The following is a 27567-nucleotide window of genomic DNA, read 5'->3' as shown; positions in this document are numbered from 1 at the left end:
CGCGAGATGAGTGGGGGTGGGGGGGGGCTGTTTTATTCTTCATGGTACTCTAATGAAAGGTCGCAACGAAAGAAACTCATTTCTACCACCTACAGTCCTTCTCGACCCCTGATCGTGATCGGTTATAATTCCTTACATCTCAAGACCATTTTATATTTCCTTTTTTTTTTCGACGATTCTTTCATTTCTTCATAAACAAATTGTCAAAACTATTTTGTATGTAAAAGAACTATTATGGTACTGTAAGGGCAGGTACCTACCAGACAGCGCCACCCAGCTGATTTGTATATATATTTATTGCGCTGATGATAACTACTTTATGTGGGGGTGGACCAGTTTTTATGATAATTTGTGGGAGTTGAGGAGGGGTAGATTTATAGGATTTTTTATTCTTTTTTGGCTATATCATGTCTCACTATATGCTATTGCTAACTTCACAAAAGTGCTTTTAAAAATAACTGCATCAAAAGTTCTTTGCTGTATGTGCTCCTAGTACATCACAAACAAAAGTTAGCAACTAATTTTGAATATTTTCGACGTAATTGCCAATTTAGTAATTAACTTTTTTGTTTGTCAATAGCAACAAGAACAGGACCCAACAAATTTGTACATAGCAAACTTACCTCTCCACTTCAAGGAGACTGACGTAGATAACATGTTAGCGAAATACGGACAGGTGATATCGACTAGAATTTTGAGAGACTCGTTAGGCGTCTCGAAGGGTGTCGGATTCGCGCGAATGGAATCCAAGGAGAAGTGCGAACAAATTATACAAATTTTTAACGGGTCGCCCCTATCGGGAAGCAAGGAACCGCTTTTAGTGAAGTTTGCCGACGGCGGCAACAAAAAAAAGAACCAATACAAGAACAATGACAATTCGAGGATGTGGAGGGACGGCGCCGAAGGTATCGCTCCGGTCGCTTACGATCCGAACGCGCTCGCGCAGAACGGCGTCGCCGCGCAGCACATGATGCCGGCCACCATCTCGAATTACGGCAGGCATTACGGACAGGTAAGTTCTCGTGTCGTTTAAGGTATTCGTAAATTGACGATTTGCGTTGTTTAGATGCCCGCGTACGCTATGCCCAGTACACCTTGGGTTCCTCAGTATGTTATGTCCGCGCCCATTCCTCAAGTTGACGATGGCTACAATTTAGCTGCTTCTCATATGGGCGCGGCGTATAAGGGCGATGGGCAACCTCCGAGAGGAGTTTCTGTTATGCTCCCTTCACCCGAACCTACCACCGTTTCTTATAATCACATGATTCCTCAGGTAAGATGAAAAAGATTTAAATTATTTACAAGGTTGAGTACTAACATTTTGTCTTTCTCACACTCATATAATGTTTATTGGGTTTCTTCTTTCTAGTTTATTATTAGTCCGACCCGCAATAATTTTTTTCTGTACCAGTATATCGCACATAGACACCCCTCAATGGGTAAAAATGGGTCCTGGTTGCGGGCTTCCCCAGCCTATAGTTAAAAGTCAAGAACAGTCCTGGCATTAGGTGTCGTAACTAATATGGTTACAGTTGTTTACCACTTTCGTGACTGTCTCTTTATTGTAAAAAGGACGAATTGCGTCGGCAACTAAAACAAATAGGGCCGACTGCTCGGAAATTTAGCGTAAAAAACTGTACACTCTCTTCAACCGTCGCAAAACCAGCAGCTTCCTTTTTACCTTGATAAAATAATCTCCTTCATGAATTTTTCAATACACGCCAGTCAAAACAAGATTTCAGTCCCACTTAAAACGGGGCGAATACCTGCATATTCTGTTATCCACGATAACACATGTGCATTATTAAATTTCGTCTAACAATAAATCTCCTTATCGTAACAACCAGATACAAACTTTTTTAAATAACGCAATTAGACCAGATATATCTTTTTCTAACAGTCTACATTGAGCAATTACAAAGCGATAAAATTTAAACAAGACAGTTACGCATATAACAAAACTTCTAAAAGGAAAAACAAATACGGAAATACAAAAGAAGAAGAATCGAGACTCAAAAAAGACAGATTGTAATTTTGCAACAAAATATTCTGAAATACTGAAAGGATTTAAAATGTGCACAGTGTAATTATACAACGAACTACTGTTTCCGGCATAAGAACGCGCATCCCCACTGTTCATATTCTATTAATTGCACCTATTAGTGCTCCACAGAATCGGTTGGATCTTCCTGCAGATTTGAATGTATTCATCTGCGCATAGCCCGCTGTAGCTGTTGGTACCAGTACAAAGCAAAGTTAAGTAGGCATATAATACCTTCAAATTTAAAATTTCACCTTGTGCTCAAACAGCATCTCTTAATTCACAAAACCTCTAAGGATTTAAAATGTTTGGACGTATGCCCACCAGTTTCCGAAATTCCCATGGGAACGGGAACACGGAAAATCAGGATTTTATATTTCACAGTCGAAAATAGATTCGACATTTAGAATGTAGGTGTCTTTCATAGCGTTAAGGTGTACTCCGAAAGAACTTCCCTACGTTCCCACGGGAACGGGGAAAACAAGAACGGGGTATGGAAAAAACGAGATTTCCCGAAGACGGTACGAAGTTTAGCGGGACTGCTAGTAATTAATAAAGATTATGGCAATACAAGAACAAATCCAATAAATATTTTACGCCCTCAAATAAAAGAAAGACTCATCACACAAGCCAACAACAAATATCGTAATTGAATTTACAAGTCAGCTTCATACAAGTTGTCAAAATATAGAGTACCATCTACACCTGTGGAAATTTCCATACTACCCTGACGTCAAATCAGGATCAAAATTAAGCTAACAATCTTTTTGAGCGACATTCTCAATGAAACTGCTACATACATGAGAAAACATTACATGCCCATGGGCTATTTATAACAAATAATAAACCTATCTACCCCTAAATACGGCCCTCAACTGTAAACTTATTTTAAAAACCTTGCGCAATGTGTTCGAAGACCTTGCAAATTCAAATTTATAAAAGCAAATCAACATTACCTTACATTCTATGCTAATTACAGTAATTACAAAACAAAATAAACGATGCATTTAGGTATATTTGCGAATCAATACACTGCATGCGTCAATTATTCTGCCAGGGCCGACAAAAGGTGGGTTTGTGATCACTCTTTTTGGTCTAAACCTAAAGCGTTCATTTATTGGTGCACCAGAAAAGTGTTGACACCATATCGTTTTTTTTTTATTACAAAAGAGAGTACCTAAAAGGAGGTAACTCAAACACTCCATCTCAGGAGAGAGTGCAAACGGAGCGCAATAGACGTCTTCATGTTCATTTTAACCTAAAAATTAGCCCTCTTCTCTAATTGACTGATTTGGGATGCGATTTTTTTTATAAAGATAATCATTTGCGTCTGGAATGAATATTTCTACACATTCCCATGAGTTACTACTTGACCAGCCAAAATGTACAAAATTTATAGGTTATGTTGACACTCCATTCGCTTCATACCGTTCTAGCCCAGACATATAAGTGCTAAAAAGGGACCTATCCCCTAAAAATTGCTCAAGAGCTGTAAATCGTTTTGACCACTTTAACGGGTCCTGAATAACGGATGTATGAGTTTGCGACAGTTTCTAGGTTGTGCGTCAGATTTGAGAGCCTAAAAAGCACAATCACCCGTCATAGATGGCGTTACAGGCGTTAGAAGGTTGTGAGCTAAGTTTGTAAAAATCGCCCATCTTTGAGGGATGCTTGCGGCTGAACGGCTAAACTTATTTCAATGATTCGACGCTAAATTTAATGCGCTTTAGAAAAGAAGAGAGTAAAATTTTCTGTAGGATAAGTACTTTTCGAGTTATGAGCCAAATGTTCAGAAATGTTGCGCTTTTTAGGTTATCACATCTGACGCACAACCTAGAAACCGTCGCAAACTCATATACCCGTTATTCAGGACCCCTTACAGGGGTTAAAACGATTTTCAGCTCTCGGAGCAATTTTTAGGGGCTAGAGCACTAATTTGCCTGGGCTATTCGTTTATTGTACAGTTATTAATTTACTCCAGAGATCACTTGACTTTTTCCACCCTACAGGCTCTGCTTTACTCCTGAAACGGAAAATCGAACGCACTTAAAATAATCCCTCTCGCAGCAGGCAGCGTTCTGTTTTTTTGCTACTAGTGGAAATTCACTTACGAACTTTCATCCTTGTACAATTTGAATTGTTAGATTGGCGCCAAATAAATACGCAGTGGCGTAACTTGCGTCATTCGCCTTTAATGAAATGCATAAAACGCGGGAACTGTAAATTTTAAAAACTGCCAGATAATCACAGATAAGCAGGAGTTCTTGAGTATGTGTGATCAACTAATTATCGAAGTAAAAAAAATTTTCAAGTATATCCAATTATTAACGAGCTCCTATCGAGTTCATAATTTTGCAGTGTCTGCTCCCTCCCCTCCTTCCGTCTGTCTGTTAGCATGGTATCTAGAAAACGAATGGACCAATTCCGATGAAAATTTGCAAGGTGGATTCTTTATCAAATTTGTAAATCAGAGTTCGTAAATTGACAATGTAGGTCAAAAAATAAGGAAGGTCCTTTTGACATCTCCATGAATTGCATGAAATTCAAAATGAGCGCATTGCTTTAGTCATATAATACGCAATGCCAATAGCCATACCCAGGAGCTTATTTGCTATATTTGTTTAATTTATTTAATATTCAATTAGAGATAAGCAAATTATTTAACTTTTCGAATAATTCAAAGTATATGATAATTCAAATGTTCTAATTCCAAAAATTTCCAGCTATTTACCACTATACACTACACAGGGTCCTGCAACAGTGCGTCGGTCTTTCCTAGCTCATACCTGGTAAAAAACATAAAAGCCGTTTTGTGCACATGTCAACCATAGAGGTTGCGCATCTACAGAAATTATTTTTGAATGTACTGGGTGTCCCATTTTTACTGTGTGTCAATAGACAACTGATTTTTTTAATGGAACGTCCAGTTGTTTCGATGTCATTTTTTAACGTCTACATGGAAACTACTCACTTTTTGGTTTTTTGTCACTGTTACCAAATTATTAATTTTTTTCCGAATAATTCCCCATAAGCAAGCCCCACTTTAATAAATCGTAGCGACATTGATTTTAAAGTTAAGAACTACATTTGATTAATAATGTTATTCTGAATAAAATTAAACACTTTGATAATCCGACAGTTGGATTTAGTAATACAGGGTGTTCACAAAAAAATAGTAACATTTCCAAATTTCAAAGTGTTGTATTTATTTTTTTTCAAATGGAACTACCACTATTTTATTTTTCTATTCGGTAGTCTTTTGTGTGCTCTTCAATTTTTATGAGGTGTGTCCTGTGCCTAGTCCCTGTAGTTTTTAGGTTAATCAATATTTTTCACAAATTAATTAAATTAATGAATTACATGTTTATAAACCGGTGTAGACCGTGGTAATAAAAACAAAAGAATGCCAGAAAGTAAGCAAGTGTCACAAATAAATTATCTGCTGCAAGTGTACTCTCTATTTCTTAGTAAAATAAGATTAATTAAAAAGGGCAATTTCGAACATGATGAACTTGTCTTTTAAAATAATCTTATTTGATTACAAAATAGGGAGTAAACTTGTGGCAGATAATTGATTTGTGACACTTGCTTAATTTCAGTCATTCTTTGGTTTTTTATTGTATTGTGTTTATAAACATGCAAATAATCAATGAGAAACTATTTTTGTGAAAAATATTGAATAACCTAAAAACTACGCGGCTTAGCCACAGGAAACCCCTTATAAAAAGTGAAGAGCACACAAAAAAGACTATCGAATAGAGAAATAAAAGTGTTCCATTTGAAAAAAAAATAGTTATGTCACTTTCAAATATGGAAACTTTGCTATTTTTTTGTGAACACCCTGTATCACTAAATTCAACTTTCTCATTACCAAAGTGTAGCCTTTTATTCAGATTAACATTATGTATTACTTAACTTTAAAATCAAGGTCGCTACGATTTATCAAAGCTGGCTTATAGAGAATTATTTGGAAAAAAATTAATAATTTGGCAACATTGACAAATAACCAAATAGTGAATAGGTTTCCATGCAGATAGCCCAATCAAAATAGACGTAAAAATACTGATCAAATAACAAAAACTCTCAACAGAGCTGAATTTTGGTAGAGACCTTGGATACACCAGTAGAAATAAGGTACCAAAAGTCCCCATAAATCCCATGTGTGCTAAAAAAGTTATTCAAGGTCAAAGGTTAAAATTTTTTGATTTTGCTCGACAATTGTATGTGTTATCAAACATGTAGCTTAGACAAATATTGTAGATCATAAAATTATCTACAAAAATAGTTCTTATGGTTTTTCTCCTCAGAATCACAATTCCTAAGATATTGCCGTTCTAAGGGTTGAAGGATTTAAATTATGTATAATATGCAAACAAATGCCACGTATATACCAGTCAGGCACCTAATATGTAAAACAGTACATTAAAAACAATGTTTATTAATTCTTCCGACGAAGAAGAGGTAGTTCTTTCGTTTGCATTAACTCGAGCAAAGTTGGATACTGCTTGCGAGCGTTCTGCTTGAAATAGCGCTTCAAGCGGAAAAAGCGCTTGCGAGCACTCTTCGGAGCGGCCGCTTGGTGCTCGTTACTCGAACGTTTACTTAAAGTGCTCGGCGCTCGAGCGCTTTTTTTTCCGCCCGCGAGCGGTTTATTCCGCTCCTGAGCGTTTTTTTTTCGCTCATGAAGGCATTTAACCGCCCTCAAGCTCTGAAGGATTAAGCGCAACTCGCGAGCGTTTTTTCCGCTCCCGAGCGGTTTTTTCCGCTCCCGAGCGCTTTTTCTGCTCTTGAGCGTTTTTTCCGCTCGAGATAAACCGCTCGAGCACTTTTAGGAGTGCTTGGAACTCGCAAGCGGTTTCGCTTGAAAAACAACTCGATCATTGCTCGCGAGCATTTTTGAGACAATTAGATCGCTCGTCGCTCGAGCGGTTTTTTAGAACTCTCGCCCAGCTCTGAACTCAAGGGCGCAAGAGGAAATCGGGCCAATGCACGCTCGAACGAGAGGAATCAATCTCTGTGTGATCAGACATCCTATAATCTGTAAGCACAACTCAAAATACCTCTGGGACCGCGCGATTTCTGTAAAATTGTACAACCGCTCTTTGTTTGACAGGTACAACACATTTACATAGAATACTCTCTCTGGCAGGGTTTTACAGTTATTTGTCGTTGAATGAATATTTTGTGGCGATGAAGCGGATGAACATCTTTCACACAGCAAGAAGAAGGGGAAGAAGAAGAAGAAGAAAAAGAAATCTAAGAAGACATGACTGTTCAAGCCGAATTTGAAGAGTACGAATCAGATTAAAATATTAACAGAAAACAGAACTGCAGTTTAAATCACCTATATATCAATTTCAAAATCAATACCTAATCATCATGCCGTAAATACAGTATTTTCTCATAAAAACCGTCATAACAGATCGTGGAGTAGGCCTACCGGGGAAACCACGTTAAAAAAACGTGCCAAGTCACCGGCGGTGTAGAATGTACTCCTTCAAAGGGCAATATCTTTGGAATGGTGATTTTTAAAGAAAAAAGTGAACAATTTTTGTCTGAGTTACATGTTTAATAGAACCTACCGTTTTCGAGAAAAATCCAAAAAACCGAAAATTTTGACTTTTGACTTCTTTAGCACACATGGGATCTATGGGGACTTTTGGTACTTTATTTCTACTGGTGTACCCAAGGTCTCTACCAAAATTCAGCTCTGTCTGAGTTTTGTTATTTGAAATGTCTATTTTGACCGGACTAAAAGGTTTTTTAAAAAATGACGTAGAATCAGCTAAAAATATACAGGGTGTTCCATTCTTGTGGAAAGTAGCGTTGCCAAATGTGTTGTTGTCTCACAAAAGACCCAGGATGTAGAAACCTATTAGCATAACAATGGCAGGTGCCATTTAGTAAATCAAATCATTACATCTATTTCAAGAAAAGAAGCAATTTTGTTAAGGTACTTTCAACAATAGAAGCGGGTAACTTACGTCCAGAAGAATAATATTGCCCTATGATTTACTGAATCGCACCATAGAATGAATGACATTTTGTGATTTGGTTTTTAAAAATAATTTTTCTTTTTCCAGTTGACTGCTCAAATGGGAGCAATGCACCTATCGACAGGATCTTATATATCTCCTTCTTACCCTTACTATCCTCCCATCATTCAGGCGATGCCCGTCGCAGAATCGGAGCACACCTCGAACGCCGCCAGTCCGGACGAGCCTTATCAGGCGTACCAACCACCTAAGTAGAGAGTTGCGATAAGTAGAATGTTGCAGAGTTTATAGATTTCTTAAATATCTTATATTTTTTAATATATTTATTTTGCCGCTTTTTATTTATTATTTTATATACTTAAATTATTGACGATATCGTCTTGAACTTATATTTTCTTTCAAACGTGATACTTTTCTCCTCGCCTACGATTTACATATTTTTGAACGCAATGAAATATTTTTGGTATCTATAAATTCTCTGCCTGTAGTATTATATAAATAAATGCGCAAGTTCAAAATTGCATGAGAAATTTTTCTAGCTCTTCTGCTGCTTTTTTACGTTTGCTACAGTTATTTTCACAATAGACTGAAGATGCAACAGGGACATTTTTGAAAACTTGTGCTTGGGAAGATGCAATATTTTCATTCGTAAATAGATTTAATTATCAGTGCTGGTTAGAGTGTGCTTTGGAGATCTGTTAGACGTGACGAAAATATTGAGTACGATGATTGTCCTTGTTTTGCAGAAACGGGATAAGCGAAAAATGTGTACTCTACTGTTTCGGAAGTGGCTCGTTTTACCAATACCACTGAATACTCTTTAATCCGCCTGCGATTGAAAACACGAGAGGTGTGTGTCGTAGCTTTAGATAAGTCGCCTAGTAGTGTTTGTTTTGTACATTGTTTTTTTGAGGTCAACGATGTCGCTCGAAGCTATTGATTTATGGCATATTTAATGTTTGATGTCTTGAAATTCTTATGAGATTCTAAAGTAACTGTGCAGACTGAAAAGGCAGCAGTAAAACATGAGAATTGTAGTTGAAATGATCTTCCCAAGCCAAAAGGCATAGGTTAGGTAAAATTAGCGATTTTATTTTTGATGATAGTCTACATACGTAGGTAGTTACGTTTGCAATGCAGGTATTAGACTGCTCATTAAAAAATCAAATGCATCTTCCTAATTATATAAGCCATATTCAATACGAACTGACTTCCAATCATGTCATTTACATGTATCTGTGTATCGTATTGTCGATTTTTTTTATATTGTTCGCATAAAATCGTACTATTCAATTTATACGGTTCGTTTCGAAGTGTCTCCCTTCGAAACTTCTTTGTGTATTATATTTCTGTCGATTGTAAATTATTTATTAGTTTATGTACGTTTAAATGCATTATTTAAAAATTTAACCCGTTCATTGTTGACATTCCAGATATTTGTCAGATGTTTTAAATTGTGAGTATTTATTTGAGGATTCATTTATCGAGGTGCCCATAGAGTGACGGAACTGACCTAATTGTGTGCGTGTGACTTTTTTTCGGTTCCAGATACATTTTGTTAGTGCAATTTAGCTTTCTGTTTGTACAGTTTTTTCTTTTTTGTTTATATGGGAATCTTTATAAATGGACTGACTAGATAATGTTGAATCAGTAAAATGATTTATCGCAATTGTTGCAATTAAAGAAGATCCCCCCCCCCTCCCCTCCCCCTCTATGATGTTTCAATTTTGTACAGTGTAATTTATATATGAATGGCTTAAGTGCTTCTGTTCTTGCAGTGGTGGCGATAAAGATTGTGTTATTTCGTTTTCTCATTGATTGTTCATCGATATCGACCCAAAATAAAAAAAGCCTTGACGATCAAAGATTTAGGCTGACCTGGTTTTGTTAAGGGTACACCTATTACGGTTCTTAATGAACTTTAAAAATGATTGTGTACTGTTTGTTGTTTTAGACTATAATTTTGTTTCCAGATTGTTTATATTATAGATAGGTAGATTATTAATTGGAAGTTTTCAAATAAACATACTTTAAATTTTTGTTAATAATACTTGAAAGGTTTTATTTACCACTTGTTGTTCTACAGACACCTTCTCTCATATCTTTCCTTCGAGCTAACTCACTCAAACTTGGAATAAAGTAACTAAGCTTCTTTTTTGCCATCTCTCCTCCAACCAATCGACTAATAAATCTTTCCAAAAAAAACACAACATTCCAAACAGTTGTCTTTTGTTTCAAAAAATCCATTAACTTAGTTCTTTCATCCCAATTTATCTTGACTTGGCTTTTAACGGTAAAGAATTTGAAAGACGGGGTCGTTGCCCAGTATACCACACCAGTGCATGGTTCGTTACCAAATCATAGAAGACTTAATCATTACAGTAACAGTTCTGTGTCGACAAACAAAGGAGTTCTGTCCAAAATCCACTGTGTTACAGCACTTCAATTCAATATCGGTCGAAGAAGGTTACTTTCAAAACTAAAGTCGGTTCAGATGCTGTAAATAAATTGAATTTTCGACATGACACCCCTAAACCCAACATTGTGACTTTAGATATTTTACCTGGTGAAAATTTCACGCTGCCAAAGTGAGCCACAGAACTGATCAAATTTCATGTAGATTTTGTTGAATTTTTTTGCCGGTAGCGCGGTGTGTGGGATTGGATCATTTTTAAAGTTCACAATACACAATAAACTCATAGACGAAAAATAACCAGGTATATTTGAAAGAACGTCGCATTATAGAAATCGTGCCTTTTTCAGATAGTCCATTGACAGGGATTTACTGAAAAATATTTTAAATATATTTTTTTAATCTCGGTGTTTTCGTAACCGAAAAAAACCAAATTTTTAACTTCTAGTTGTTTCTGTATGTTGTAGGCAGTTTAAAAACTTAGTTTACGTTATTTCTTTAGAATTGTCAGTGGGCAGTGGGGAGGGTGTACACCCCTTAGTATTTCTGCTATTGCAGGTCGCGGTTACACCGCCTCCCCATCATGTCTGTTGTGTGTATAGCTATCAAAAAAAAAAAAGAAAACCCTTAGTGTTATTATGATGGGCGATTTCTGATTTTGCCTTTTCGCTAAAGCTAAAGGGTAAAGCAGCGAAAATTGACCCGCAACTAACTTGACACATGTAATATTACTATGTTAGATAGTGCACGATTGGTACTCATAGTCGTAAACCGATAAAAAAAAAAGTATTTATATCAAATTGTTAGTATCGAGCGGACGTGCAAAACTATGAAGATTTTTACACTGTTAACTGATAGATTCAGTTTATTTTGGTATTAACCATACATTTGATGGTATAAAACTATTTTTTAGACCTTATTGTCGATCGAGTCAAACGACTACCTATAAGTCAGGCCGGAGAAGTCCGTGCCTTGTAATATAAAAATTGAAAGCGGACAGCCGCAACTAGACTAGGTTAGCTTGTAGATTTAGTGTAGTATGTTTAGTTGTAGGCGTTAGAACTCTTAAGATTTGTAGGTAGGCTATTTTAATTAAGAAAAAAAGTGTAGACGTAGGGTAGCCGTAAGTTGAATAAAGCAACTCTCGAGTGGAACTTGGATGTATATTTATTAGTTAGTGTTTGTATAGTATATATAGATAGATTTATTTAATTATGATCCTACGTGCATTTAAGCGGTACTGCGGCACATCTTGCGTTCGAGATGCAGCCGCCTTAGAGCTTTAGTGCGCGCAGAAATTAGTCAGAGTGGTGCACACTCCAAGTTGCAGTCGATAATTTGAGACCTGGTCTCGCAGTTGGTTAAAGTTAAGATATAAGTAAGTGTTTTTTATTGTTGCATAAGTTTACAGTATGTTTGTTTTGAATTCTTTTGTATTGTATGTCTTTTTCTTTTGTGTTGGTAAAATAAAATGTATTTGTCCAAGAATTTGTCGTGGCTGTTGTGGCTTTCATTTAAAATGTCCTTCTGTGTCGAGAATTCCTTAAGTATGACAATTCAATGGTATGACCACTATTCTCTAATTTTTAAAACCAAAGAAGCTGTAGGATCTATAGCTCAGCACCAAAGACAATTGAAATTGATGACAAAAAAAATTAACCCTAAATTAATGCTACAGTTGGTCTATTATTTTTTCCCATATTGTAGCTAAACCTCTCGCCAGGAAAGATTGCCGGTGACAGAATACTTGATCCCGATTTACAATCTATATTTTTTTTAAGATGTGAGCGACTTCCGGGGTAGTATCGTGTCAATGTTGAACAAAAAGACTTTTCGTTCAACATTAGTACGATCCTATTCCGGAAGTCGCTCGCATCTTAAGAAAAACATAGATTGTATATCGGGATCAAGTGTTCTGTGACCGGCAATCTTTCCTGGCGAGAGTTATATTTAATTGTCTTCTTACTTTGTTTATTAATTTTGGGTTTTTTTTTTGAAATGGGCAGAATTTCAGCAAATACAATGCGATCAAAAATGAGTTGCTATCGAGTCGCCTTTGGAATTTTTGTTTACATGGGAAATCGTACTTAACTTGAACTTCCAAAGGCGACTCGACAGCAACTAATTTTTGATCGCCCGTTACCTTCACATATTAATACAGGAAACTGACGTTGAAAACCGGTCGCAAATTACATTGTTATTGTTATGGATAAACTGATAACATTAAGGTATTTAGTAATATCACTTGGTAGTGCAATTAATTTGCTCCTTAATTTTTCGTCATTGTACACCGGACCGTGTAGATGGCGCTCTTTTTCGTGTCGCAGGTTACGTAAATGCAAACAGTAGCGCGTTTCCTGTGTATTTGGTTTCAGCCAACGGCAGCTCTACCAACCCGACCTACTGTACATACATTTACAAATATCCCTGCCCGAATCCGGAGTCTAGTCAGGGACCCTGGTGTTTTCACACACAGGCCGTCCCATTCTTATTAAGCCTGTATATGGAATACATTTTACTTATCCATTTGTCATTAGATCTTTTTGCACCACTAACCACAAAGATTGTGGACAAACGAGGGCCCTGTTTGGATTACAATAGGAAGGTAGACAGGGTTCACGCATACCTTTTGGCCTCAAATTCAACCTCTCTAACTTCTGGGGTGTGGGTGTCTTGAGTTATTAAGTTGTTTACAGTTGCAACTGTAAGTGGAAGAGCCGGCTCTGGATCATAATACGCCTATTTTGAGGCGATCGGGCTAACTCATTGGCTTTCTCATTACCTTCCGTTCCAGCATGTCCTTTGACCCATTCAAGCTCAAGGGTGTTGCTGCTTATGCTACTTGCTCTAGGGCATGGTGACATTCAGAAACCAACCTAGCGAGGTAATTTTATAGTAACTAAGTGCCTGCAAGCCAGCTCTACTGTTACTGAAGATTCTGATAGTTTTGTTCTTTATGTTATGCTTAAGAACTTCACTTGCACTGAGCGTTAGTCCTAGATACCCTAATTTGAAAACAGTAGGAAGTTTGCCTAATGGTTGGGTGATATGGTAGCTCACAGTTCTCTGGAGTAAATACCATTGTTTCAGCTCCATCCGTACGTGAAGCTGAATATGTCTGTTTGGGAGTTTTTCCCTATCGCCCGTTTAGGATAGCCAACAATCGCTTAATCGCCCAAAATTTGAGAGTGGCCCACCTAAATACCTCTGCTCTTCAACAACCCCTTATTATCTTCAGGATTGTTGTGTAAATTACGGAAGGTCAAATACAGTAAAAAATACGTAGAAAATGTCCTCACAGAAAAAGAAACCATCTGGTTGGGAAGATAAGAAACGGGGGGCAGAGAGAGACGAAAAAAAGAAAAATAATCGTTAAGCCGCTTGTGAGCAAGAGGCGAAGATTTGCGAAGATCAAATTTGATTTTCGATTTTAAATAGCCCTCATTGACCTTTCATGCCTATCGATGTGCATGACAGTTCTGGTTGAAGTTCAAGACAATGAAGATGAAACTCCTAACTTCAATAAGGAGAAGCGGGCTCCTACATGTACCCCCCCCCCTCTGTACCAAGAGTCAATATGACATGTTCGCCTAACGGCGCCTCATATGCATGGGCCGGCCCTGTTTTCATAACACTAACGGCCCTCTAAACATTTTAGGGTTCATGTGATTGAAGTGAACTGAGTGCACAAAAGTTTCTTTTGTGACTCATGGGTCATTGCCGCCTTCCTCATTGCGTTTCTTATTTGCCCTCTCATCCCTGTTTCGTTCATTCGCAAACGCTTTCACGTCTTCCGTAAACATCCTGCAAGCCTTCCTGATACTCCTCCTCCCCCTTCGCCCCTCCTTCTTCGATGGACATTTACTACATGCCTCACTCACAAATCACATCTAATATCCGCCTTCTTCAAGATTTCAATTTTTTCTTCGCCCCAGAAAGAGTTTATTACCTACTGATGAGGTTCAGGGAGGTTACTTCACGGAAGGGCCAGTAGGGTGTACTAATTGCATTTGAATTTTCTTTTCCTGGAGGATTCCATTCTCTCCCGCCTTGTATTACGTCAGGATCATCTAAGTGATGAGGGCTATACATGTTTTGAGGAACAATTTGTTGCACCAGGGAATGTAGGCGCTTGGAAAACCCCCAGGAAGTGGTGGGAGTTCAGTTCTCAGGTTTTAGGGGAGAAAATCATTGAGAGGCATCGGGGTACTATTGAATTTTCTTTTCTTGGCCGGGATACCTATTCCATTCTGCCCCTCCCCCTGTATTATTTTTACCTCTCATCATCAGACCCTTGTAGTTTTCGTTCATGGGGGGACAGGAGCCTAGGAGGGTATATACCCCCCAAATCCCTTGGCACTACATTTTCCACCAAAACGTTTATAGCTTTCACTACTCGTATGATCATTTTTTATGGAGGCTCCCTGTCAAAAAAGAGCGGTGAGCGCTGTACACGTTTTGGTGAAAAATGTAGGACCGGGGGGAAAGGCCGAGCTGGCTCTCATGGTTCTGGGGAAGAACTTCACCAAAAGCTGTATAGTAATTTTCCTTTAATTCCTAGAGGGATAATTATTATTCCTATATGCTCCCTCTTTCTCACCCTTTAATACGTTTTGATGGCGCAGTCACATATATGTGAAAAGTAATTGAATACCAAGTGCAATTATTCAACAGTCTTGACCTTTGACATAGAGGAAATACAATTGTATTTTCTCTATATTATGCCCTTGATTAATAAATCCCAAATAATTAAAGGAACACGTGCTAGATGCATAGGTACGTAAAGTTGGTTGCAGTCAAGGTTAAAAACAAGTTTAGGGAATACAGCGGTTGCAAAAAAGGGTAAAGTGCACAAGATTTGACTCATTGCAAAAAAATCCTTTTGTTAAAAGCAAAATGGAAAATTACATACAGCAAACAATTCAATAATTTATGCAGATTTAAATGAATGTTCAAAAATATAAATTTAATCTCGGGCCAAGAACATGCAATGAAGACATAACCATAAATTGAGCAAATATTTACACCAAAAATGAAAACGTTTTCAAAACCGTAAAAGTTAAGGCATTTTCCAAACACTGATGATAATTTCCAAAAACAATGATGGAAAATTAATAAGTATATATGTGTACACTGGAGTTATAGTGTCAGTTGCAGCGAGAAGCTTCATGAGTCATGGCACCGCATCAATCTCGGTCAGATACTTTAGATTCAATGCTTCGCTCTCTTTAAAGAACTTCTCCAAAAGTAATATTCGGTTTAACTTTCGGTACAAGAGGATTAGATATTATTTTTTAGGCGGCCTTAACAGGAAAAGATTTTTCCGTGACTCAAAATCAGCCTTGTCAGCCAATTTTTAAGCATCTTTTGCAATCCTTTTTTGGTAAGTATGTGCAAAGATAATATTATCATTGCTATTATCTTTGGTATGTGCGAGACGGCAAGGACGTCCACCAAGACGAGATTTATAGTGGGAAGTAGATGTATATAATTGCATGAGTGCACAAGACGATAGTGGTTTCCAACGTCACAGCCGTCACATTTGTATTGAATTTTGACGATGGTCCAGTTCTTCCCAATCACACACGGACAATATGAACAAGAAGAGACAGTAGCTTTGAAGGTTTTCTAGGGCCGCTGTATCACCTCTACGCTCTTGCCAGCTGTGCTCTTGCTTTGCCTTGCGGCTTTTCGAGTCTGCCTGTTACAAATATATAAATTGTATGGCATTTAATGATCTTTAGAAAAGTATGTTTTGAAAAAATCGATAAAACCACTTGTTTTCGGTCTCGGTCGGATTACGCTCCGTCATATTTTATTCAATGACTCCGTGTAGTAGCATCAAAAGATTGGGTGGCATTTCAGAGACATTGTAATTGAAGTATTATTTAATTATGAATTATGATATTAGCAATTTTTCTTCAATTTAAACATTGTATAATGTTTTAACCAAGGACGTTGAACGCGAAAAATGGACACCCTGTACATGAGCGCAGAGACGAATCGTAATGAAGTTGGCTTCACGTGAAGCTAGCGTCGGTGGTTTGAATTTTTAACGTCTTTTTAGTTCATAACAATTTTGTGTTTTTATAATTTAAGTTAACCAAAAGCCGAAATGCACGCCTCCAAAAAGGTGGATGAAGGGAAGAACCAACCTATAAGGGCTTACGTTAGATTAAGGTAAATAAAACGCTCAGCTATCTCTTATTACCTATTCACATATCTAGGCCCTTTCACGAGAACGAGAAACCGGCCCGAGCTCTCGAGATCAGATCCCGAGACATCTGCGTGAATCTGAACAATAAGAAAAAGTACACATTCGACGGCGTTTTCGGCCCGGACAGCAAGCAATGTTACGTATATCAGACTATTGCCAAACCGCTCTTATCGGAAATTTTGGCCGGTTACAATTGCACGGTGTTCGCTTATGGTCAAACGGGGACGGGGAAGACCTATACGATGACGGGTAGCCTGTCGTATTTGGACCCTGTGGACTGTCACAACGCAAATTCTCGGACTGACTCGGTTTTGGTGAGCGGAGTTAAGGTTAGTTATTTTGAGAAGACAGCACCATTCTGTTGCAGGATGATGCAGCCGGACTCATACCTCGTGTCATTGAAAAGTTGTTCGACGAATTAAAGAAGGTCCAAGAACCATATTCCGTACAGTGCTCCTATTTAGAAATATACAATGAAGATCTTCGAGATTTACTAACAGACGGTGAGGGTACTACTACAATGAGGTGATACCTATACTTAATTGCGCCCAAGCTTAATCGTGCTTTTACAGAATTTTTGAAAATCACCGAAATAAGGGGGCGGTAATCATACAAGGCCTTTCCGAGATTACAGTACATAGCAAGCACGACCTGTTCAAGTTGTTACAGAAAGGTCTTCAAAAACGATATACGGCGTCCACGTACATGAACGACCGTTCCAGTCGATCTCACGCCGTATTCTCGATATTCGTGCACATGCGCAAGCCGACCGATGACGGCGAAGAGGTAACCAAGACAGGGAAGCTTAATTTAGTCGATTTGGCCGGTAGCGAGAATATCGGCCGGTCCGGTTCGATGGAGCAGCGCGCCAGAGAGGCGGGAAATATAAATCAGTCGCTGCTTACTTTGGGACGTGTTATAAAGGCATTAGCTGAAAATAACTTGCACGTACCGTTTAGGTAAGTTTCAAGGGGCGTTCGGTGTGTGCAAAACTATTGAGCGAGTATAAAAAGCAATGATAATAATAATAATTTATATCTTCCCAGAGACTGAAGGTTTCATGTTAGTTATACAAGATAGTCATTAACACACCTGATCCTGGTGTTTAAGAAAGGTGATTGGGTAATACCTTTGACACTACACTATCCAATCAGGGTATAAACACATCCACTATGGAGCCAATCAAATGCCTTAATACTCTGATCATAAGTAATCCCGTCTGAACACAGGATTATTTTTGATTTGATGCGACTGGACTCAGATATTTTATTTGTCGTTATTTTTAAGTGGGCGGGGTTTCAGTCAAGCCTGCTCTACTAACCCAATCTACTAGACATTTACAAATATCAATGCTAACTCTGATTCGAGCCAGGTACTCTGACTACTGCAGTCCACTTCACTGCGCACCAATCGGGCTTAGGTAAACCTATGCGCTAGCTTGCGTTAAAACCAATTTCATCTGATGTAATTTGCATGTTGCAGTACATTAAATGGTATTAAATAGGATTCTATATTCTAGTATAATGATTACTGGTGTTAGTGTAGCATATTTCTGAACGTCATTTTATATCGTGCTTCGCGTCCCATTTGGAATAAGAATGACAGATATCATTAGAATGTATAATCATCTGTTTTACTTTATCCACTCTTGCGGTTAAAGAGCAACTTAGCCTACTTATTCAAATCTATTAAAATGTCAATTTAACATTGCTAGAAAATAAAACATTCGAGTTTAATTTGGCATACTCAGTAAAATTAACTCAATTTACTCAATATAACAAATCTTATTTAAATTGTGAAAAAAACCAACTGGATCAACTTGAAAATAGAAGGGCGTGACCAAGCGCGAGCAAGTGCAATGCTGCGCAATCAGACCGTGAGAGGGGAGAAACAAGAGACGACGTGAATCACGTATTTGTATTGGTCTTTCCAAGATTTTTTCGCACTTAATCAGAACTGTTAATCTGCAGATTAATCCCTCAATGTACACATTAACATTTCCTAACTTTAGGGAGATCATATGAATCATTATTTTAAGTCCAACACTTTAGCAAATATTTAAATAAATATTAGCGGAATAATAATGGTAATTTAATTTAACAGAAAAATAAATAAAAATACAAATTATAGTAAGTAATATCCCTGGAGCGGATAAACGTTGGCGGGACGAACATACGGGCGGACGAGTGGACGGACTCGAGCGCCACCGCCCACCAAGCGAACGACTGCGCGCTTGGCCGAGGTCGGCGGTAGCAAAGGTCTCGGAAGCTTCGGCTATCCAAAATTCGGTTCTTGCAGGGAGGGAACATAGGAAATTCCAAATCGGTCGGCGTGTCGTTGCGATAGGCTCAAAACTTCTATCTCAAATAAGTAAATTTTGAAACTACTTATAGTAACGAAGCGCCCAACTTAAAACGCTTCTAGATACCGAGTGTTCAGCAAAGCTGGTTGACTTCACAAATATATGGTGTGGTCATAAGTAACTTCGAGTATGAAACTCCAAGGCGGACAACGGGTGCTTCGTTACCCCTTGAGGCACGAAATCAAATTTAACAGTGCTTCAAGTGCTGGTGCCGCATGGCCCAACCTGGAAGTGGTAATTTTGATGGTCGTATGCATGACAAAGATCTATTTGCCCAAGATACTATCTGCAGTTCCTTTAACCCTCAAATAGAGTCGTTCACCAACGTCTATTTGATTGTCATATCTGGCCAAATGCCCGACCAGTACTGATCCATATGTTACGTTCTGAAAAACCCTTCACAAACTTCTGAGAATCTAATGGATGAAGAAATTGCTTCTCAAGTTGAAACAATTACCTGGAGCTATAGGTGACATGGCAAACGCCTAGTGGGGCGGGGGGGGCAGAATGCCCCCAATGTACGGACAGCTAATGAATGGCGAGATTTAGTCTTCTTTGCTGAGGGTATTCAACCCCCCCCCCCCTCCGACCCCCCTCCGTATACGATCGTTTCTTTGAAAGGAAAGAGGGAAGTGCTTTGGGAGTACACCTTTACCCCTTCAAATAAACCTATGTTTTAAATGTCAAGTCTATCTGCCTTAGTTTCGACTGTAAAACGTAACATTCCGTTTTTCTCCGTTCCCGTCCATGTGGGAATGTTTGACTAAATCAGAAAACCTTGCCAGGCATACGTCCAACCATTTCCCAAAGTTTCATTGCAATCTGATGCACGGTTTAGGAAGGCATAAGAGAGCATTGCGGTAAAAAATCCCCTCCCCCCCCCCAACCTTATACTTCAGGAATATGTATGCTGCTACCCTATAGTGTATGATGTATAATCACACTTTATTTACACTGTACATACGTGCTGTTGATCTGAAATTTTGGTTTATTTTCATATACATCAAGGATCGCCAATTGAGCTCCCAATTTCCCAAGATTTGCATTGCTTCCTGAATTTTTTAACTTTCTAGCTTTAGCTGGGTTGTTATTGGAGTTACGTGAGCCCCTAGCAATACTTTCATAAAAATTCTGTTGCTCTACATTGGGCGCCAAATAAATAATGGCGTGCGGTCAACTACAACTACACCACCCATATAACACCTGGCCAGCAATCCAAAAATAAAATAGTCTTTAAATTAAGAATGTTGTAATTTGCCTCTGTACAACATCGGGATCTGCTACAAAGAAAAATCCCAATATTGACTTCAACGAATAATTTGGGAGACTCATCAGTACCCTAGGATCAACTTCTGGAAATTCCAAAGGATTAACTATACTAATTTTTATTAACTCCAGACACAATTCTTGGACACGAGAAAAGAAAAATCTGACATGAAAACTGTCCGGGTCGCACAATGGGTTCGAATAAACACACACTTAATTGATCGACAATGACAAAAATTGATTCCAAAACACATGACATGAAATAATTGAAAACAACATTTCTGAAAGAAAGAAAATTTTACAAAACTTGTTTAGACAAATTACCCCGCGCGCAGGTGTTCGACAAATAAAATAAGAAAATCTCAAAATTAGTTTTTTTTTCTCTTTTAATAATCCTAATCTGGTCCTTCGACGGTTTGCAATAAACAACTTAACTCCACACAAAAACGCTGAGAGCTTCTGAACTTCAGTTTTCTCTTAACACACAAATTTTGATTACAAATAACATTAACTCGAAGAATGAAACGACGAACTGCCGGTGGCTGTTCAGACGGTCCAACCTTTTAACTTTGATAATAAGAGAACCTTCACAAAAGGCCCCACTTGCTTACAAACCGCGTTAAACTCCGTACTCAACTTTTGTTAACTTGATTTTGCACAAAACTATTATAATAAAGACAAACTACGTCTTCGACTAATCAAATCGGATGTAAAGAAACGTACACGCTTTCCGATCGTTGTGAACCAGCAAGCTCCGTTTTTCCTGCTATTTAAACAAGTATTTCGGGTGGAATATAATGGTAGTACTATTTTAAGTAGTTCTACGTTTTCGCAAAGATCGCCGTTTTTTATTAGGTTGGACGTATGATTGAAAAAGTTTAGTGTGTGTTTGGCCGTTGCTAAACGTCGTTTGCCACCGTGGACGTAGAGAGACGAGTCTAATGGAGGGTCCGAGCTATGCCGAACTCGCGGCTGTCTTTTGGCGTTTGGTCGCTTTTGCCACCGTCGTAGAGGCAGTCTAGAGGCGGTGTGTACAAAAAAGGGTAGTGTGTGTTTTAGGTATACTTTATGCATATTTGAGGCGCAACTCTATTAACGAGAAAATTGGCGTTAAACCTCGACAATATACTATGTTGCTATATATTTGGCGTTAAAAAGCATCCTCGATGATTTTTACCAACCGCAAAGCTCAAGTTAATGCTCTAAAAAGACAATTACAACAACTATACTCGCGTTAAATTTTTCATATTTGTACTAATTTTCGTCAAAATATAGTCCCGACCTAGGACACCCCTTTGGTTTATCTTGAAATGAACTCGTCCATCAATTTGACGTTTAGTTTTTTAAAATGGCGGAAAATTCTCATTTTATGGAATTTAAAGAAAATACGCATTTTCGTGGCGACAAAAGGCTTCCAACACATGCGGATGGACATTTTAGAAAGTTTAAGACCCCTCACGGACTTACCAGCGCCCTATTTAACTCAAAATCTCCAAAAAAAAACGCTCCACTGATGACGTCATCGGTGAATGATTTAAGGGTTTTTTGGTAATTTAAGGGTGAAGGAGTGTAATAATCAAATTTTGACCCTGTGAATGTCGCCTCAACTTTTCATGGACTACTTGATTTCGTTGAGAAGCTTGAGTTACCTTAAAACCGGCCGTGACCTTCAGTTGTGTTTTACCAAAGTCAATGAATTATATTGAATAAACGCCAATTTCACAAAAAATAATCTCCTTCCGGTTTTTACAACATTGGACTCCATAGTGAGCCTTGGGGGACCTCACAACTAACTATGTATCAAGTAAGGCTTAGACTAAGTCTCTTAGAAAAGGGTTATTTGTGCAAAAAGTCCTATGTCTTATGTACTGTTTTACTGATGGGAGTTTTTTCCTTTACCAGGGAATCAAAATTGACTCGAATCTTGCAAGATAGTTTAGGGGGTAGGACAAAGACTGTGATCATAGCAACCATATCGCCTTGCGCATTGAGCATCGACGAAACTCTAAGCACTTTGGACTACGCATTTAAGGCGCAGGTCATTACGAATAAGCCCGAAGTGAATCAGCGAATGTCGCAGAAGGCGTTAATTGCCCAGTACGTTAGCGAAATACACCGTCTAAAAGGTGACATAAAGGCGGCCCAAACGGGCGAAGGAATACGGATGGATCGCGACAACTACAACAACCTGGTTACTAATTTACAAATTTCTAAGGATAAGGTCACTCAAAGCGCGCTTCAGATTCAAAATTTGGAAAAGGAATTGAAGCTTCTCCAAGAGGAAAAGGTCAGATGCGAGGAGGAGTACGAGGCTCTGAACAGGTCGTTCGAAGAGACCCGCGTCGAAATTGAAAAAGAGAGGGAGCTACGTGCCAAAATCGAGTTGGAGAAGAAAACGCAGGAGTACTTGGCGAATCGGTACGAGAAGAACGCCCAAAATCTACATAACGAAGCTAACTCGCTCCTCGAGATTGTTAAATCCACCACTTTAAACGAGGCGCTCTTACGAGAGAAAGTCGAGCAATTATATTCGATTAACAACTGTAATAGTGCCCTAATTCAAACGAAAAGTGAACATGTAGCCCAACTCTGTGATGCAATATTGCACGATCTCACGTACCACGCAACCAATTTCGCGGAAAACTACAGCAGAGCACGCGAATTAATCAGTTCATCGAGTGAATGGCAACGAAGCACATGTGACGAGATTACGAATTTATTTTCAGAAATTCACTCCACCTTGCAGAGAGATTGTGGTAAGTTGAATGCGTTGGTGGAAGAAGCTTGCAAAGGTATAGAGGAATTGAAAAGGGAGAATGCAGCTTCACTAAAATCTCTCGCTAACAGTTTGGTAGATAATCTAGAGAGGGGAAGGTTAGTGTTTGACTCATCCGTAAGGGAACTGTTCGAGAGTGAGTCACAGCGACACGCCACCTTTTTTTCAAACATATCGCTTCGCATGTCACAATTGAATTCGCTCATTGCATCTTCGGCCACGGACGTGTCTAACGATCTGGAAACTCTAAAGGAAGACATTTCGCATGAGTTAGGGTTATTATTCCAAGGTGTTCAAATGAAGGTTCAGGCAAACGAAGACAGTCTCGCTCAAGCTGCCGAATTTCGAGATACCATACTAAACGCCATAACTTCGAGCTTCGACCAAATTGCTAGGACGGTAGTGAGGGGCGCGGAGCACGACGCATGGAATGTTGCGCACGTTGAAAACGTGCGGTGTAAGCTCGCGACACAGTCGGACACGATTTTGACTAAATTAGAACATGGCTCTTTAGAAGCCTCCGCCATATGCAGTGAACATACACAGTTTGCCAATTCGAAAAGTGCAATACTGAAGTTCGAGGCGATAGTCGAAGAACATAATTTATACTGCAACGACAAATATACTCAAGTCATGAGGGAGTGCGAAAATAGCGGCGCGGATCGACAGAGGTACTGCGAGAAGGTGTGTTCGGAAAGCTCGGCCAAGTTGGCGGATTTTGAAGGCGAAGTTCATGTGAGTATTGCTGATGTGAGAATAAAAGACCTCATCTTATTTGAGATCATTTGTGATCACTCGCTTTGACCGTTGGTAACATGAAAACCTACATTATCGACATGACCGCCACAGTTTAGGATCGAGCGTTGGGGGGCGTGAAGAGTGGTCAGTGTGTACATTCACTTATTTTTTGGAGGAAAGTGTTGCTGGGGAGTATTGGTGTTCCATTGCCAGTACCAGAATACCACCATGAAAGTACTGAGATTTATGAGAAATAGTTGGGTGGCCATAGTTAATAAATCGCAAGTCTAACAGCATTTAATAAGCCATTTTGGAAACGTGCGTTTATAAGGGTAAAGATGTCTGCTGAACCCGAATTCGGATGTTGCTAAGCTGATTTTTGGATAATTTCAAAATGGCGGCCAAATATATAAATTTTTACGCCAGACGCATTTTACATAGTTTTTCGGATTAAGGTGTCAAAAAAACATACAGGAGGCACAGAAAATTGCAAAACATATATTGGGTACATTATACAGACAACACAGTAACAATATAGAGATAATTCTGACGGCAAATGTATATTGTATTTCGTTCAAAAATTTTAACGGAACTTAAATTTCTTCATCATCCTGCTCATTTTTTTACGATTGAAGCAGTCGCCAAGGCACTTGCAAATATTTGTGCACTTTCAGTTGATGGCATAATTTATTTAGAGCCAAGTTTTTAGGAGGGCTATTCTGACCATTCGATTTTTCAGTGTCTCTTATCACTGCACCCAATGTAAATTTCCATAAGAGCGTCCGCCTAAAAAACTTGTTTTTGAAAAAAAAATTTTATATAAATAATATATAATTTTATATTTTATAAATTTAGACCTTTATCTACAAAATGTTCGGATTATTTTTTTAAAAAATTTTCATTCTAATAGTTGGAAAAAACCTAAATACTTACCAACGGTTATTAAAAAGCACAAAATTTAATAACAAACAAAATTTACCGAGGAAAATGTAAAACACTAATTTAATTAATTCACAGCTTTTTTGGGACACCCTATATATAATAATAATAATAATATTTATTTTATTTTTTATTTTTCTTTAGAACCCTACATAACTTCACCAGACACAGACACAGACACTAATCGTTACTTGATTTTAATCCGTGCGATTAGTTAACCAGGCTAGACCTGAGTTCTCACAAGAAACACCGACAATAATAATAATAATAATAATAAATAAAGTGTGTGAATATTTATTTTATTTTTATTTTTCTTTAGAACCCTACATAACTTCACCAGACACAGACACAGACACTAATCGTTACTTGATTTTAATCCGTGCGATTAGTTAACCAGGCTAGACCTGAGTTCTCACAAGAAACACCGACAATAATAATAATAATATTTATAATATCACCACAGGATATATTTTCCTACATTTTTCCGAACTAAGTATGAAGTTAATTAACCAACTCTTACATATATATATAAGTAATAAATTATATGGAAAACAATTTAATACTAAATAGTACACAATACAATAGATAGTGACGCCATCGTGCTGTATTTGTGACCTAGTGCAAAATTCGGCCTGGCAACATCCAGAATCGGATTCGGCACATTTTTTTACACCTAAAAATCCATGTGGCCAAATTGGCTCAGAAAATGCCGTTAGAACTAAGAAACAGAGTCGTTTTTCGATGTGGCCACTTAACTGAAAGGGTTATCAAGCCCTTCTTTGTTGGTCGGTTTTAAACCGTCGTTGCGCTTTTAAGTCTTCCTTTCCTGGAGGTATTCCATCTGCCTCCCCGACCACCCGCTACGTTCTCTGCAGTGATTCTTAGGAAAAGGGACTCTGATAATTATTTTGTGGAAGAAAGGGTCCCCCCCAGTAATTCACAGTTCCATTTCAATTTCCAGAATACTACCATGAGAGTACTGAGGCTTATGAGACAGGGTTATCCAACCCTTCTCTGTTTGTTGGTTTTAAACCCTCGTAGCGTTCCTTTGCTTTGGGGTATTCCAGACCCCCGATCCTATGTTCAATACAGTTCTTTTTAGGAGAAGGGACTCTGGTAATTATTTTGTAGAAGAAAGCCTTACCCGGAGGTCTGTGGTAGATGACAGTTCTACTCTCTTTTTATACCTCCACTTTGACAGCTTTTCGGGGACAATATTCATGTCGATCACATAGGTTTTTATGCCGGCAATGACCATACTGAAAGTTATGTATGTAATAGGCAAACATCGACAATATGAAGGAAAGATTAACCCATTCATCCACAAATCTGATGAGCGGTCGCGTTGTAGCGGAAGAAAATCTCACGGGCGTGATCCAAAGGATAGACGACTACTCAAAGGAGCGAGACAGCTGTAGGACTAACATAGAAAATAAAGCGCAACAAATCAGTGCCTTATTAAACTCGACCGACAACGATATAGTGGACGCCATACCGACTGGAAATACTCCGGTTCGAAATCGCCGCGAGTATCCTACCCATCTAAAGGAGTTAACTCCCAAGGATAAGGTCCTATCCAAATTTCTTCTAACTCAGACTGTAAGTGATAAATACATAAGGCGCTATTTCTAATTTGTCTTTTTAGGGATTTGGTCCATCTTGAATTTTATATTTTGCAAGATTTTAGGCCACCATGATGTGCATTTGTTTAATTTATGTACTTTATTTAGATATGTACGAAACGTCCATGATTTTTATCGATTAAAAAATTTATTTTTAAAATATAATTTTAAATAACATTTTTTAGATCTGTATATAAGAGTTGTGCTTGTGCCGTGTTCCAATTATAGTAGGGGAGCTAGCACGAAATCCACTGAACGAGAATGATCAAAATTTTAACCGATGGAGTTCCATTTTACCCTATCAGAGTATGCTAAAATCGATCGTCTGCCGCCTCAGGTCATATGACTTAAGGCGCTGCGGGTACTTCTTGCGGTACCAATTCTGAAAGGTTGTTTTTCGAAAAAATAAGTTATACACCAAATGAAAACGTTGATAATAACTCTTAAAGAAATATTTAAAAAAATCGCGCGCATTTGATAACTCTGTAAAAAAACAATTCTTAGTCGGTTTTTCACGAACTTTCTACGGATATAACTAGGTTACGGTTGGACGAATGAAGCTGATTTTTTTTATAGACTAATGGTAGGTACAGCCAATGACTATGAGAGTGTTTCTTTTTTGAATTTTTTCTCTAATTATAAGATATCTTATAGTGTTAAGATAATTAGATAATATTGTAATTAGACAAAAAATTTAAAAACCAAACACCGTTAAGTCCTTATTAGTACCTATCATCAGTCTGTAAAAAAAATCAGCTTCATTCATCCAACGGTTACCTAGTTATATCCGTAGAAAGTTTGTGAAAAACCGACTAAGAATTGTTTTTTTACGGAGTTATCAAATGTGCGCGATTTTTTTAAATATTTTTTTAAGAGCTATTATCAACGTTTTCATTTGGTGTATAACTTATTTTCTCGAAAAACAACCGTTCAGAAATGGTACCGCAAGAAGTACCCGCAGCGCCTTAAGTCATATGACCCGAGGCGGCAGACGATCGATTTTAGCATACTCTGATAGGGCAAAATGGAACTCCATCGGTTAAAATTTTGATCATTCTCGTTCAGTGGATTTCGTGCTAGCTCCCCTACTATTAGAATAATTAAAATAAACGGTGCCAACAAGTGTGTTTTGGTTTTTTGGTAAAACTCGATGTTGGAGAAAGGGATGCCCGGAAGAAGTACCAAGAGACTACTCGC

General features: G+C 38.2%; 2 protein-coding genes across 10 annotated transcripts in view; both read left to right on the top strand.

Moving 5' to 3' along the window:
• Nucleotides 1-11592, top strand: part of LOC116177673 (protein alan shepard) — a 148760-nt gene extending 137168 nt beyond the window's left edge. For all 9 annotated transcript variants that reach the window (XM_031496708.1, XM_031496707.1, XM_031496711.1 and 6 more), the window contains 3 exons: nucleotides 581-1012; nucleotides 1067-1273; nucleotides 8125-11592. In XM_031496708.1, the coding sequence (XP_031352568.1) occupies nucleotides 581-1012; nucleotides 1067-1273; nucleotides 8125-8292 (807 nt within the window). In that variant the 3' untranslated portion in view covers nucleotides 8293-11592. The remainder of the gene's footprint in view (nucleotides 1-580; nucleotides 1013-1066; nucleotides 1274-8124) is intronic.
• A 4878-nt stretch (nucleotides 11593-16470) lies between these two features.
• Nucleotides 16471-26664, top strand: LOC116179646 (kinesin-like protein KIF11-B). Its single transcript, XM_031499455.1, has 7 exons — nucleotides 16471-16630; nucleotides 16678-16981; nucleotides 17035-17192; nucleotides 17240-17626; nucleotides 22198-23806; nucleotides 26030-26347; nucleotides 26394-26664. Exons 1-7 carry the CDS (start codon nucleotides 16566-16568, stop codon nucleotides 26409-26411), a joined length of 2859 nt encoding a protein of 952 aa, XP_031355315.1. The 5' UTR covers nucleotides 16471-16565; the 3' UTR covers nucleotides 26412-26664.
• The last annotated feature ends 903 nt before the right edge of the window (nucleotides 26665-27567 follow it).

The sequence above is a fragment of the Photinus pyralis genome, unplaced genomic scaffold (assembly GCF_008802855.1).
Source record: "Photinus pyralis isolate 1611_PpyrPB1 unplaced genomic scaffold, Ppyr1.3 Ppyr1.4_LG8, whole genome shotgun sequence".
NCBI classification, from domain to species: domain Eukaryota; kingdom Metazoa; phylum Arthropoda; class Insecta; order Coleoptera; family Lampyridae; genus Photinus; species Photinus pyralis.
This window is presented reverse-complemented; position numbering and strand designations above follow the sequence as displayed.

What these genes read in the sequence shown, in the direction of transcription:
- LOC116179646 (XM_031499455.1), top strand. Translation starts at nt 16,566, where the DNA reads ATGCACGCCTCCAAAAAGGTGGATGAAGGGAAGAACCAACCTATAAGG. An exon ending in AACTTGCACGTACCGTTTAG is followed by an intron (nt 17,627 to 22,197) that starts GTAAGTTTCAAG and finishes TTCCTTTACCAG; the next exon opens with GGAATCAAAATTGACTCGAA. An exon ending in ATTTTGAAGGCGAAGTTCAT is followed by an intron (nt 23,807 to 26,029) that starts GTGAGTATTGCT and finishes TGTATGTAATAG; the next exon opens with GCAAACATCGACAATATGAA.